Source organism: Balaenoptera physalus (assembly GCF_965194825.1).
Source record: "Balaenoptera physalus genome assembly, chromosome: 5".
NCBI lineage: Eukaryota > Metazoa > Chordata > Mammalia > Artiodactyla > Balaenopteridae > Balaenoptera > Balaenoptera physalus.
The window spans coordinates 97,348,721-97,364,222 of record NC_138884.1 but is presented as its reverse complement, the minus strand read 5'-3'; the positions used below and the strand labels follow the sequence as shown (position 1 = coordinate 97,364,222).

Genomic DNA, 15,502 nt, shown 5'->3' with positions numbered 1-15,502 from the left:
GGCCATGATGCTTACTTAATGCCTGTAGTGGAATCCTGAATCCATTAACGCAGTTACCCACAGCAGATTACTCATATGTAATGTTTAACTCTTGAATTACTATTAGTACTGTAGGTCTGGAAGCTTTTTTTCTATGAGAAAATGTGTTTTGAATTTTAACGTTAAATAGTGAGCTCTTCTTTTAAATCAGGAGCCACCTCTATTGGCAGTGAACTTGGAGTCAGAAGATTTGAGTTCAGATGCTAGCTGTGTAACTACATTGTAATTACATGACCTCTCTTGGATAAGGTTCTCTCTATAGACTGTAGAGGTAACAGCTGTCTCTCAGATGTGGTTTGGAGGTGTTAAATGAGAATGTATGTGAAAGTGTGTAGTAAAATGTAAAATCCTATATCAAAGGAATGTGGCATTATGGTGTTAATAATCACTGTGTTAGGTAAAAGAACAAGTTCCTGCCCTCTGGGAACTCATCATCCAGAGGGTAACACAAGCACGGACAATTACATTAGAGTATGTGATAAATCCTATGGCAGATACAGGTACATGTGATCAGGGGAGCAAGGAAGAGCAACTATAATCTGGAAATAGATAGATAGGGAAAACTTCGTGGAGGAGTGACTTCCTGATCTGAAGGCTAAGGAAGAGCAAGCCTGGCAAAGAAGGAAGAAAGGGAAAGCCATTCCAGGTTGAAGGAGGGGCATGGGGGAATATGGCAGATTTAGAAAGCTGCATATATGGTTTCAAGTATGGAGCATAAACCGTCTACTTGTAGTGCCTAATTTGATTATGAGGACCACTTACCTAACTCTAAAGAGGTAATGTTATTGTACAATGGTAGACAATTCTAGAAATGGACTTGGTCTGAAACCTGGTTTGACCATTTAGTAATCTGTTTTATCTAATTAAAAACTTCACCTTCATAAACTTATAGGTTCAGTATGATGATGAAAGTACCTACTTCAAAACGGTTGTTGCAATGGTGGTTTGAAATAAGTTTTGCAAATCTCCTGGTGTTTAATAAACATGTAGTAAATGTTAGGAACAGCTTTGTTGCTGTCCTAAAAGTTCTTAGAGTTACTTTTTCCCTCTCAGTATTCTATAATCTACTGTTCTAGGTTAACAGTTTAGCAATATTTTAAACGTTATCTCTTGTTCATTATAACAAAATCATAAAAACAGAATTTGAGTGAATTTGAAAGATGGTCTAGCTCAATTTCATTATTTTGTGTGTGTGTTGAGAAACAGAGTCACAGTTAAGTAATCTGGCTATGATATCACAATGAGTTAGTGACACAGCTGGGACTAGAATCAGGTCTGTTTGAATTCCAGAGTTCTTTCTATTGGTCTTGGAATAAATTGCCAAAAATCACTCAAAGACACCAACCTATGGCACTGGCCACAATTTCTAGCAGAAACAATATAAGTTAACAATGTAGAAACTGACATTTCTGTAGCTTTACAGATAGATTTAAAAAATCTATATTTTTAAAGGAGTATCATATCCTCCTCTGCCTGCCCTCTGGTGGGAATGGTATTTAGCAACAGCACCTGTGAAAGAGCAGTGAGAGGAAGATACTAAGGAACTGGATAATTCTCTTTTTTTAATTTACTTTTTTAAATTGAAGTATAGTTGATTTATGGATAATTCTTAAATGAATAATTCCTTTGCCATCAAAAATTTGTCATACAGACAAATTCCTATTTCTGTTTGAATTTCCTTTCTAAAATATGAAAATAGATTTTCATAATACTTCTCAATTAAACACGCTCTACTTCGTTTATTCAAGAGGATCCAATAGATAATTTGTTTAGTGCCTTTTGTGTACCAAGTGCTAGGGCTAGAATGGTGAGCAAGAAACTCATGCTTTAGTGGTTATAAACAGATGTTGAAACAATAATCATACAAATAAATAATTATAATTAGTTAAATGCTATGCCTAAAAGTACAGAGTGATATATGATCATATAGTAATGTTTGAGGAGGCTCCCCTGAGGAATTAAAGTTTTAACTGCAATATGAAGGCTCAACAAAGTAAATAGGCAAAGATGAGTCAGAGGGATAGAGAAAGGGAAAGAGGAAACAGCATGTGCAAAGGCCCTGAGGAAGGACATAGTATTATCTGTCCTAAGAAGTGAAAGACAATTTACTGTAATTGGAGCAGAGAAAGCTGATATAAAATACAGCTCCTGCTCTTGAGAAGTGAAGGTATTTACTAGGCATCACCGAAGAAACCAAATAGCACAAGAAGAAGAAATAAACCTCCCCCCCACCAAAGTAAAATGTGTGCTCTATGTTAGAATTTTGGAGTTTTACAGATTCAGTGAAAAGAAAATTACTTTAGAACCACTATAATATTCTATTTATTAGACGGAGTAATACTAGGATTTGTGTACTTTTAAACATGTATTATTTTTCATTTGATTTTTCTTCTTTTCTATCTTGGTTCATTGGGAGTTGAGGGACTATTTTGATGTACTGGAGTGTTTAGATCAGGGACTTTTGCTTTTGATCAGCTGAACAGCCATAGAAATGACAGAGAGAATCTTATCCTGTTTTCTTGGCTGAGGTTTTTGTGTGGGTGTGTGAGGTGCAGCTGCACCGTCGGTTTCTTGGCAGTCACGGCAAGGCAATTCTCAATGCAGTTCATCTTGGATAGGAAGAAACTTAAGATAAAAAGGCTACTTTGCATGTATTAAATTCAGTGGAAAGCACCCAGGGCCTGAACCTTTGGCTGATATTTATTCTAAGTTATCTGGCTAAATGGATACAGCAGCCTCAGGCACATGCCCAAGCTTATGGCAGGAACACATGAAAGAGAGCTCATTAAAAAAATAGTCAAAGCTTTGTCTCAGTATAAAATTATCAAATATCATATGTAATTTAAAAATTAATTTTTGTTACTTTTTGTTTATGATTTAGTTAAGCTTTTCCTCTAAAGAACACTTAATGAAAAAGGCACATTGCTAACATAATCAGAAAGATCTTATCTCAGATTTATCACAGATGGATTCCCATCTCTGCTTTTATTGCTCATTTGTTTTCTTCACTCTACTTTGGCCTTTTCTGTGATCTATAAGCATTTTGTTTCTCCACACCCTCAGATGAAATGCAGACGAACATGGAGCTCTTTTTTCAAGCACATTTGCATCCTTTCCTTTGGATAAACTTATTGTTCTTCCTACTCTTCAAGTATCAACAGAAATGTCTGAGTTGCTTCCAGTGTTTAACTGCTTGCTTATATCTCTACTATTATTTAATATTATTGCTCTTAGAGTAGTGTAGAATCAGGTCCTGAGGTCAGTTGGCCTGGGTTCAGATCCAGTTCAGCTACTCCTATCTTGGTCCCGTTAACTTCTCAGTTTCTCATCTCCAAAATGGAGATAATCATGTTAGTGCCTCATAAGCTTTTTTTTTTTTTTAAAGGTTTAAAGGGAAAAATGCATTAAAGGGCTTAACTCAAAATAAGTGTCTAGGAGAAGAGACATTAGCTATTCTTTTCTTCATGATTTAGAACCAATCTTCTAGAATCCATTAACAGCTATCTTCAACTCTTCTGGGTGATTTCATTTAGTCTAAAGACCATCTATATGCCCATGACTTCTAATTTATATCTCTGTTCCTTACCTCACTCTTCCCCAAGCTTGAGGTTTGTATATCTGACTGCTACGTATATTGGCACTTAAATATCTAATACATACTTCAAACATAACATGTCTAAAAATAGAACTTTCGATCTCTATCACCTGCCCCTACTTGCCTCCCCAGTTTGTTCCTCCTCATTCTTTCCTATCTCAGTTAGTGGCAGCACTCTCCGTACTTTTTTTGGCTTTCCTCTAGCTATCAGACCCCATCCATTTCATCAGAACATCTGAAAGCATTTTCCCCAGAATATGTCCTGAATCTGACCACTTGTCACCATATCCTCTACTAGCACGTTAGTCCAAGGGAATATAACCCCTTTTGCTTGGACAGTTGTGGAAGGAATGGTCTCCTTATTCCTCTCTGTTTTCAGTCTTGTCTCTCACAATTCATTCTTCACATTGGACAGTGATATTTTAAAAACATAGATTATTTACCTCTCCTTCTTCTTATTGAAATTAGAAGAATATCCAGAATTTTTGAAAGTATTTTTTGACCTGGCCCCTCTGACTACTTTCTTTCCCTCAAACACAGCTAGTTCATTCCTTATCTTAAGGTTTTTACACCAGCTTTCTCCTTTGTCTGGATTATTTTTTCTCCTAGATCATCACAATGTTGACTCCTTGCAATTTTTAGGTCTTAATTCAGGTAACAGCTCCTTAGAGAGACTTTACCCTGACATCTTTTCTCTCTTAATAGCTGATCACTATCTGAAATTTCCTCCTCTTTTCTTCCTCCTTTTGTTAATTGCCCCTCCCCACTCCCAAAAGAATTTGTTTTATGAGAGTAAGGACTTTATCCATCTTCTTTACTGCCATATTCCCAGTGCTTAGAATGGAACCTGATACTCAGGTGTACAGTATTATATGGATGGATGGCTAAATGAAAGAATGAATGAATAAATATATATCTGGTAAGTTTACAGCCAGGGAAATAGTGGATTATTTCGTCCTGTTCAAACTTTGCATAGATGCTTGTTTTAGAATTAAGTATGTTAATATTTTGTTATCTTTTCCTTTATGTGTCTTCTCTGTTCTAGATTGTAAGCCCTTAAGGGTAGGAGGTATGTCTCCATTGTTTTTAGCTTTTCATAGAATGCTACATATTATTGTAGTACTTATTATTGATTGAATTGAATTGAAAATTCAGTCTAACATCTTTATTTCCAATTAAGTTGTAGTATTGTTATACATATGTGTATGTATATAAATATATATATAATTTATATAAATTCTGAAAGCAGATGTGTTTAAAATATTCCTTCTCTTTTCATCTTTTGCAGTTCATAATTGGACCCTTGAGGACACGCTTCAGTGGTTGATAGAATTTGTTGAACTACCCCAATATGAGAAGAATTTTAGAGACAATAATGTCAAAGGAACAACGCTTCCCAGGTGGGTCTTTATTATTCAAATGTATTTTTTGTACTCCTGGAGAATAATGTTACTTTTCAAAGCAAAATCTACAAGTTACTTCTGTGGCTCAGTGCTCAAAGAAAATATTATAAATATATCCATTCTTTGATATCTGTACGGTGTGAATTTGCAAGCTTTAACCAATTTTTCTTGCCTAAATAATCTGGCCTTTTAAAATACTTATTCCTAAGGAAAGTAATTTTGAAAATTAGAAGGTAGGTCAACTGCATCTTTTTTAGATAACATCAAAGGGCCAACCTCTGTGGAGCAGCTAAGCCTGCGATCTGCAACTACTGAGCCAGCGTGCTGCAACTACTGAAACCAACACGCCTAGAGCCCGTGTTCCACAACAGGAGAAGCCACCGCAATGAGAAGCCCGTGCACTGCAACGAAGAGTAGCCCCCACTCGCTGCAACTAGAGAAAGCCCATGCACAGCAACGAAGACCCAATGCAGCCAAAAAAAAAAAAAAGAACAGAAAAACCCCAAAAAACAAATGGCCGACCTCTGACCCCATTGTAAATGTAACAAAAGCTTATTCATTTGATATGGGTCCACCTTTATGAAAAGACCTATTTGAATGGATTAATGTACAGATCCTTAGTCTTAATTGGTATTCTTTTAATAACAACACTTAATTTTAGTGACCATATGTTAAACCTCAAAAAAATGAAGTTTAATAAATAAACTGTAAATAATAACAACCATTTTTGAATGTATATTACATAGAGGTACTGTATATTATCTCATATAAGCTTCATGGTTAAAATGAAGTACAGTGTATTATTATCCCCATTTTACAGATTGAAAAAACCAAGTCAGAGAGAAGTTAAATATTTTGCCCAAGGTAGCATTTGAACACAGATAGATCTGATACCAAAGTATAGGATGCCAATTTATTCCTTAGGTGTCTGGAATTAATTGTCACTACTTTTCTAAATTATGTTTTAAAAATTCCATTAGTTAACCTAATAATCGTTAAAGATTTAAATGTTAAAATTTGCATAATTCCACTGGAACTTGACCCTTATGAGATTGCTTATGTTCCATTCCAACCTAGATTGATTCTTGTACCAAAAAGTCTCTAATAATGCTATCTAATTATTATATGCATATTTTATTTCTAATCAATTTACTTATACATCCTATTTAAATAAGAGGCATTTGTTGCTTTGAAGTTTGTATTTTGGATCAAGTTGAAAGTTTTCATATCTTCTTAAATGTATTCTGAAAATCAACATCAGTATTTCTGATTTTACTGTGCACATGACTATAATGATGAAATTATGGAGTTAAGAGTCAAATCAAGTGCATATTAAGTGTCTTGTATGTTCATGGTGCAACTAGATGCTGAAAAGAAGGAAAAAAAATAAAATAGAGTTCTTGCTTTTAAATAAGACAAGTTTCTAAGTTAAAACAAAACAGGATAGTAGAGCATTGATGGGATTAGGGTTTTTCAAGTTGTTTATGTTACCCTGGAACATATAGAATTTTTCTTATCCTGTCTTTTGGGAAGTTTCTTTATATAACAACAACATGAAATAAAATAGGCTGCTTGATTTTGTTTGTTTTTTTGAGCTGCATTGGGTCTTCGTTGCTGCACACAGCCTTTCTCTAGTTGTGGCGAGCGGGGGCTACTTTTCGTTGAGGTGCACGGGCTTCTCATTGTGGTGGCTTCTTTTGTTACGGAGCACAGGCTCTAGGTGCGCGGGCTTTAGCAGCTGTGGCTTGCGAGCTTTAGCATCTGTGGCTCGCGGGCTCTAGAGTGCAGGCTCAGTAGTTGTGGCGCACGGGCTTAGTTGCTCCGTGGCATGTGGGATCTTCCCGGACCAGGGATAGAACCCATGTCCCCTGCATTGGCAGGCAGATTCTTAACCACTGTGCCACCAGGGAAGTCCCAGGCTGCTTGATGTTTTGACCATAAATGTTATAGCCACTTTTTTCTTTTGGTTAAGTAAAGGTTATCAGAGATAACCTCAAATTCTGGTAGAATTGTTGAGATAACATCACACACTTAATCAAGATCAGTTTTTTAAAAATAGTGAACACGTTACTACAGAAGAAAAGCTTATAAATGTGGAAGTTCGGCTTTCAGGTCAGCCCACTGGAGGCGTTTTGAATGGAGGGGAAAGGAAAACTGGAATAGCCTTCATCAAGCCCCTTTTATATGGTAATAGAAATTAGATGAGTCCATTTAAAAGCTTAACTTTTATATGGTAATAGAAATTAACTTCACAACTTTTGAACTTAAACTTTTTTGTAGGGTAACTGTAGATATAAGAGCTATTTATAAGAATGTATAAGAAAATGTATTACACATTCCAGATGTACACATACCTACAATAATTCATTATTTTGTTTCCTTTCTGTGGCATTAAAATATTGTTACATCTGCAGTAGGTAGGTAAAATTATGTTAGTTTTATGTCATGGTTATCTTTAAGCCTTTTATTGTATTTTCTGTATTCTGTAATTCTTGTTACCAGAGCTTATACTAAGGCTCTCTTCACCTGACACATGCCTCCTCATTCCTTTCAGACCTGTGTGAACTTTCCTGACATCCTCACCCACTCAGGTAGAATTGCTTCCACCTCTGGGCTCATATAGAACTTTGCATAAAATTCTGTTTTATAGTTTCCTTTTTACTACATCTCATTGTCTGTCTTAAATTTAGTCTACCGATAGTATTGCTATTCATTCATGCATCCATCCATGCATTCATTCATCTGTTATATAAACATTTATCAAGCATCTACTTTTGCCAAGCACCATGCTAGGTTTGGGGATAAAGAGATGAGGCATAGTTTGCCTTCAAGCACTTTGATAAGTGTCATATTGAAGATGTAACAGGAGCATACACAAAAGGTTACCTGCAGAGATGATGAGGGAAGGCATTTTCTATAGGGCAAGTTAGAGTTCTTTACTCTCTGAAGTTTTGTAGAAACCTCATAGGATTTCTGTAACCTGAAATCTTCCTAAATAAAATGTAGTGGTTCAGAGTACAGTCATTGGGATCATACACATTTGGGTTTGAATCCCTGCCTTACTTCTTACTAATTAGTAACCTTGGGCAAGTTACTCAGCCTCGCAGTACCTTAGTTTCCTCATCTATAAAATGGCAATTTTACACATATTATAGGTTCTTTGAGTTCTAAAAACCCTTGGCACAGTACCCAGCACGTAGTACATGCTTGTTGTAATCGTCATTGTTATTAACAGTTTTACTATTATTATTACACTTTGTATCGTAAGATCCTTCTTGGCATCATAGTTGGTTGATAAGAAATCTTGACAACTGGGATACTTGGATTTGAAGTCCAAAACGGAGTGATTTTATTTCCTTATTTCACCTGTGCCTTTTGGCACCCTGCATACTTTCTTCATTGCTAATGAAATGGTTCAATACTTCTTACTACATCAGTCCCTCAGTTTACTCCCCCAGCCAGTGATGACTTTTTACTTCCCATTTATGACTTCAGTGGACTTTGCTTAAATAGTTTAAATATTAGAATGTAAAGGTATAGTTGTTTTAAAAGATATTTATAAAGAAAAGCAATATGATCTAAATTGAGGATGATTTTTAAAAGTCTGCTATGTTCAGTAAATTACTTATAATTTTCTTGTTTATGAAATGATAGTAAAATGGCCGAGGTAATTAATGATTATAAAATATTTTGAATTTGATAAATTTCTAAATCATATTAAGTTATAGCATAAAGTAACCATAGAAAACAAAAACATCAATATAGCAACTAAATTATTAACATACAGGAGTGTTTGCACTGCTGAGTTTTCACTGAAAAGGTTTTCGATACATGTTAATAAAGTGTTAAATTGCACATGGATGAGCTCTTAAAGTAATCATCACTAATATGTATAGTGTTAAATATGTTGCTGAAATATTTAAATTTACATACTAGTAATATTTTTAATATATATGTATTTTTTAAATGAACAGGATAGCAGTGCATGAACCTTCATTTATGATCTCTCAGTTGAAAATCAGTGATCGGAGTCACAGACAGAAACTTCAGCTGAAGGCGCTGGATGTGGTTTTGTTCGGACCTCTAACGCGTTAGTATTCTCTCTCCCAAAATATGGTGCGAAAGAATAATCAGATCATCCATTGTTGTTTAAAGAAGGAAAAAGTAAGAAAGGTGGTAGACCAAGAAGAATCCTCTGTTAGCTATGAAAGAAATGTAATACTATCTTAAAAGATTTGTAGGGTGAGATTTTCTGTCATTGAAATACGGAGTGTGGAATTTTCAAAGCTGGTTACTGATGTAGAAAGTTGTAAAAACTATATGTTAGTTGATAATTTAGAATTAAATTTCTAGATTTAAAGCTCTTGACAGCAGTTTTAATGTTGATGTTATTATAGCTGGATATTCACTGAAGAGTCCTTAAAAAAAAGGTGCAATCTAACCATCTTGATAACACGAAGTAATAAATCCTAAGTTGACTTTATTAATTACCAGGAAAAGGATTTTTAAGATACAGATCAAAAACAGAGGCCCTAGAGGTCTGCTTGAAACTGTACAAAGTAACAGACTATTCTGGCAGAAGTACAAGGTGGAGAATGTTACTTGATTGTTCTAAAGAAGAACATTTAAGAAATTGCTTTGTCATATTTGTAAGGGAAGTGAACCTTGTTCTTCTTTACCTTGAGAGGAATACTTTCTTCCCAGAAGGGAAGTTTAATATGTTTACTTCATTTAATTTCAAATTTCAGAAAGCTTTGCGGGAAAAATGTTTGAAGAGTACACATTTTAGAGGAATTATATTTTATTTTTCAGAAGGTAAAAAGGGATAAAATTAATCCAAGAAAAATGGCTTTTACAAATTATAAATTAAGAAACTAATGTTAATTTTACCTCAGTTCTTGAAGTTAAGAGACTTGCAGGTTTCTATGATACCATGTTGGGGGTGCCCCTGCTAATAAAGGGTTACTGGAGTGGTTGGATGGATTCCATGACTTTACTGGTGGTTCTTTTTTGGCTCAGGCTAAAAGGGCAGCTGGTGAAACAGCTGGAACTCCCCTTTGTGAGAGTTGGTGGAAATTACAAACCCTATGAAATAGAACACTATTGAAATGCCAAGCATTCCATAAAGATGATACCCTTTCTAACCTTTTCCTTATCCTAAGTTTTCAACTGAATCTATTGGAGGTTGTCTTCTGTGAGATTCGATCTAGTTTTTTCATGTGAATGATTGGTGAAAATAGGAATTAAACTATAGAATTTGTCTCTATATGCAAACTGGTCAGGAATATTTATATTTTATTAATCCAAGAACAAACCACTCTCTAAGCCAAACAGTATTATCATTTGAAAAGAAACCAAACTAGTCTCAAAGAATGTTGAAAACAAATGTTTTAATAACAAACCAGTTTAGAAGTTAATGATGCGTTACCTTTTTAATGTGTTTGTCTTAGAATTATTATTTGAGTGAATGAGCCCTACAGTTGGAACACCCACATTAGATTTATAAAAAATTAGCAGTGTTAAGTGAACAGAAATACATTTTAAAGGAGTTTTCACTGAAATCTCTTCCAGTTTGTGGCACTTATTGTGCAGTTGAGACTTGTCCATCTGTTTATTGTCATTCCTGGTGATTCTAGTTCAGCCTAAACAAGGCTTGTGTTTGGACTAGAGCCTGAGCTGAACCTCTCAGTCTGAGGCAGAATAAAAATAAATCCTTTTGAGACTTTAGCCTTCTGCCGAAGAGTGAATAGTGAATCTCTTTCACTATAGGTGAGGGCGTGCACTCTTGAAATATGAAACACTGAGGGTCTATGGCGTAGAACATGCTGTTTATCACACTATGTAAACGTAGACGAATGCTAGGCTTGTAAGCATGAAAACTTTTCATTTCTATAGAGCTCTTCATCTCATCAAACATGCAGAGTATCTCCTTGCTTCTGGAGGTGTGGGCAGTTAGGCAGTTTTTCACTGAAAAACTGTATCTCTTTTCAACAAATAACATGTTATATTGTATTAGTTATCATGTCTCCCCCCACTGAGCACTCAGAGGTCAACTAGGAAATTATTTGACTAGCAGTTGCTGTGGTTTGTATTACTGAGGACAGTAGGCCTGGCTCCTGGCTCCTGGCTCCTGACTTTAGAAAAAATGTCAGGGGTTACTGTCACGCTTGGTGTGCCACAGGGGAAGGCGATCCCGATGTTTCCCTCTAGTAACCCAGATCTCTCTGGCAGATAACCATCTAAAACGTTACTAGTTATGATCATTTAACCCATGGTTTCTCAACCTTGCCACTATTGACACCCCGGGCTGGATAATTCCTAGATGATTCTTTGTTACCGCCAGACTGGGGGCAGGACAGAAACTGTCTTATGCATTATTGGATGTTTGGGAACATCCCTGGCCTCCATCTACTAGATACCCATAACAGACACCCTTACTTCCACCTTCCAAATTATGACAAGCAAAAATTGTCAGACGTCTGCTGGAGGGACTATCACTCTTGGTTGAGAATCACTAATTAATCTCATTACATGGCTGTGTGCTTGGGAAATTGCTTTTTGGTGAATGATTAGGATTTCAGTTTGTGTATCAAAGCATGACCCCTGCCTAACTTGTCTGAAGGAAGGGAGCTGGTAATGGTGATACTCTTCATGACTCCTTTCACCCCGCAGAGGACCATCCTCTCTGTGTGATTGGAGATACTGTTGCTTCTTCAGAGCTCCCCAGGAATGCTGTCACTAGCTCCTGTAGCAGCAGGGACATGGTGCATCCATGTGGGTTTATCACTGCCCTCCTGTAGGTCTAGTATATCAGGTGGTTATAATAAGCACATTGATTATTTGAGGAGAACTTGTGTATGGGAGGGACATCTTCATATTTTGTTTTGTTTTTAGATACCTACTATTTTTTAAAATAAGTGGCAGTGTGTACTGAGATTCTGTGATACTCAAAGATTAACTTAACCATCTGTAACTGTCTTCGTAGGCCCTCCTCATAACTGGATGAAGGATTTTATCCTCACAGTTTCTATAGTAATTGGTGTTGGCGGGTGCTGGTTTGCTTACACGCAGAATAGGACATCAAAAGAACATGTTGCAAAAATGATGAAAGACTTAGAGAGTCTACAAACTGCAGAGCAAAGTCTCATGGACTTACAAGAGAGGTGAGTAGGTAAAAAAGACTATAAAACTGTGGGAAGATACAGTTTGTGAATATGTAATATGGGCATATGCTTACCATTTATATTTAGGTTGGTACATACAGCAGGAGTTCATTTCATGTTTTTAGAAAAGTATCATATTGTCATAATCACAAATTTATTATAAAGGTATGCACTAGGGCATAAATGGGCAGAGGACCAGTGGAAATAAAGCAAATATAGGTAGAATTATAAGTGAAGTTAAATTTTATTTTTAACATGCTTTAAATAATTATGAATTTCTTAAAAGCTTCTTCCTGAAGAGTGTTTCCCTTCTATATCCTGTATTTTTAGCTCAAGATAAATCAAAATAGCTATATACTAGGCTACCTGATGTTTTTGTTGTCCAAATTTAAGATTAATAGAAAATGCTGTGAATTCTGATTGAAACATGTATCCTATTGCTTGATACGTATTTATTCTTCATTAAGATAATGAAATTTTGGAAACTTTTGTGAGGAATTTTCATTTTTATTGTTCTGTAAGGCTTGAAAAGGCACAGGAAGAAAACAGAAATGTTGCTGTAGAAAAGCAAAATCTAGAGCGCAAAATGATGGATGAAATCAATTACGCAAAGGAAGAGGCTTGTCGGCTGAGAGAGCTAAGGGAGGGAGCTGAATGTGAATTGAGTAGACGTCAGTATGCAGAGCAGGAATTGGAACAGGTATTTATGTTTTAAAAAAGTATTTGTGAGGATATTTGTGTTGCTACCCTGAGGAGTTTTTTGGGTTTCATTCAATCTCCTACATTTAGTTCCATCATATACTCTTCCTTAGTTAATAAAAGAGTCATCTGTCTGTATTGTTAGCATTGGTCAAAGTTCATATAGCAAAAAAACAAAGTACCAACTAAAAGGAAAAGTTACCCTCATGTTCACTCATTCATGAAGTCCTATCCCATGCCATGTTAATTGTCTTGAGTGAATCTAAGATGTTTATTTAACAACTGTAGTATATTTCAGTTTCTGACTGTAACCTAGTAAAGTATATCTACTGTTAAAGTTCTCTGCAAATGTTAAGAATCTCTATTAAACATCCATTTGAATCCTGTTAAATGGTTTTAGAACATAATCTGCTACAAATTCTGAAGTTGTTCAAAAGGTGTCCTTTTCAATATCTGCTTCTACTATGCATTTACTCAGGATGGCGTTCAGGCATTGCACAATCCTTCAGAAAAGGCGGGGAGGTCCTGGGAGAATTTAATTATAGGCAGATGTATTAGTTTTATAATTCTGCTGTTAAAAATTACCACAAACTTAGGGGCTTAAAACAACACGCATTTATTATCTTAGAGTTCCTGAAGTCAGAGTTTAAAATAGGCCTACAGGGCTGCATTCCTTCTGGAGGCTCTAGGGGAGGATCTGTTTCCTTGCCTTTTCCAACTTCTAGAGGCTGCCTACATTTCTTGGCTCATGGCCCCTTCCTTCATCTTCAAAGCATGTCACTCCAACCTCTGCTTCCGTGGTCTCATCTCCTTCTTCTGACTTTGACCTTTTCTTTACTGATAAAGAAGTTGAGGAACAAAATGAGGACGAGAAAACTTGTTCAAGTTTAGAGAGTGACTCGGTTGTAAAGCAGGGCCAGGAACCTAGGTATTCTGCCTCCCACTTTGCTTTATGCACTGTTGTCTTCTCAATCAAGTGCTAAGTAAGAATTATGTAATGGATGAGTTTCAGTTTCAACTCAGGAGGAAATGTTCAGGGTGCATTACTAATTCCTTCAAGATTGTCATTTTGGTAGGAGTTGTCTGACTGAATGCAGCTATCTCTTTTGTTAACAGTTAACTGTTCTTTCTCTCATACCCCGGATACCTGTCTTTTGGGTCTTTTCCCTTTAAGGGGTTTGTTCTCTTAAGTTGACTCCTAGACCTATTTTGCAGTCTGGTCCTATTTACCTGGCAGACCTTGTCTATATAGAATGTAGTAAAGAACCAGGGAGTTAACAAAAAAGGCTTAGCCAAATTATACTGTGTCCAAGAATTAGATACTATGTCCTTTACTCCTGTGAGAACTCTGTGCCTGTTCCCACCGAGACTTCAACTCTTGGTTGTTCCCAGTCAGTACTAAATAAATTAAAAAGCTTGTTAGCTGTTTTTCTGAACTTTGCAGGTGAGAAAGAACAAATCAGAAAGCAATAGTGGGGATTCTTCTACAGAGACATAAACTGGTAGCAGTATTTTACAGGAAACTGCCTGTAAAATTTCACAGTACGGAAAAAAGACACAATATAAAGAAGGACCCCAAAATCAGAAATATTCTCGTCTGGGGTTTGGGGCATAGAGACCTTGCATACCTTAGTAGACCCTAAGATTACTATGGTACTACGTTGCAGCACAAACGTAATAATCCTAATGAGATCCTGAGTCAGTAAGAGGTGGTTTAAAGGAGATAACTGGGTATTTAAAAAGAACTCTGTCCAACATGATTACAATAATAAGAAACACAATTTTATGAGTGCTTACTCTGTGCCAGAACTTTATGCTGTGCACGTCACTGCAAAATTTTAATCCTCACTATACATAGACATTATTCTGATTTACAGATGACATGTGTACAGGTTAAATAACTTGCCTTAGGTCACACAGCTATTATGTGGCAAAAGGCAAGATTATGTGTGTTTTATTCCAAAGTCCGTGTTTTCCCATACTGCTATTAAAAGCTTTGTTTATAAAAGTAAGTTTAAGTGGGAAATTAATTTACATATAATGTCACATAATCCACAATTCCACATAGTTTGAAGCATTACTGTATCTTGTCGGGTGGGTAATCAACTTCTCAAAGTTAGAAGGCAGGAAGATCTGGTACATATTTTGTATAATGTTATTTTCTGTTAAACAAAAGCTTTTGGGTGAATAATAGTACTGCTTTATATTTTGTGTGGTTTAAATACTTTGCACATAAATTATCTTGTTCTTAAAGTCTCAAGAAGCCTAAAGTTAGGGCAAGTCATAGTACCTCTGTTGTACCTGCAACAATAAGTCTCCGAAAGTAAAGAACTTGCTGAAGGAAACAGAGGTAATAAATCATAAAGTTGGTCCAGAAACCAGGTTTTCAGATATTTAGACTTTCTTCTGTGATGTCATGTTTTTACTTGTTGCTGTTTTATTCCTAAGGCACAAAAATTATATAAATAAGTATTGTATTTTTAAACAACTTAATACTTCATCATTTGTAAAACCTATTAATTACTCAATTTTCACTGCATCTATTTCCCTGTAAATAACAATGTTAATTTAGACTGAGGGTTGGAATTCAGATCAAGTGATAA

General features: G+C 35.8%; 1 protein-coding gene across 1 annotated transcript in view; it reads left to right on the top strand.

Moving 5' to 3' along the window:
- The window catches only part of STIM2 (stromal interaction molecule 2), a 164,615-nt gene that overhangs the window by 126,425 nt on the left and 22,688 nt on the right, over nucleotides 1-15,502 (top strand). Inside the window, exons 5-8 of the mRNA XM_082464554.1 lie at nucleotides 4,923-5,034; nucleotides 9,012-9,127; nucleotides 12,023-12,200; nucleotides 12,723-12,900. Coding sequence (XP_082320680.1) covers nucleotides 4,923-5,034; nucleotides 9,012-9,127; nucleotides 12,023-12,200; nucleotides 12,723-12,900 — 584 coding nt within the window. The remainder of the gene's footprint in view (nucleotides 1-4,922; nucleotides 5,035-9,011; nucleotides 9,128-12,022; nucleotides 12,201-12,722; nucleotides 12,901-15,502) is intronic.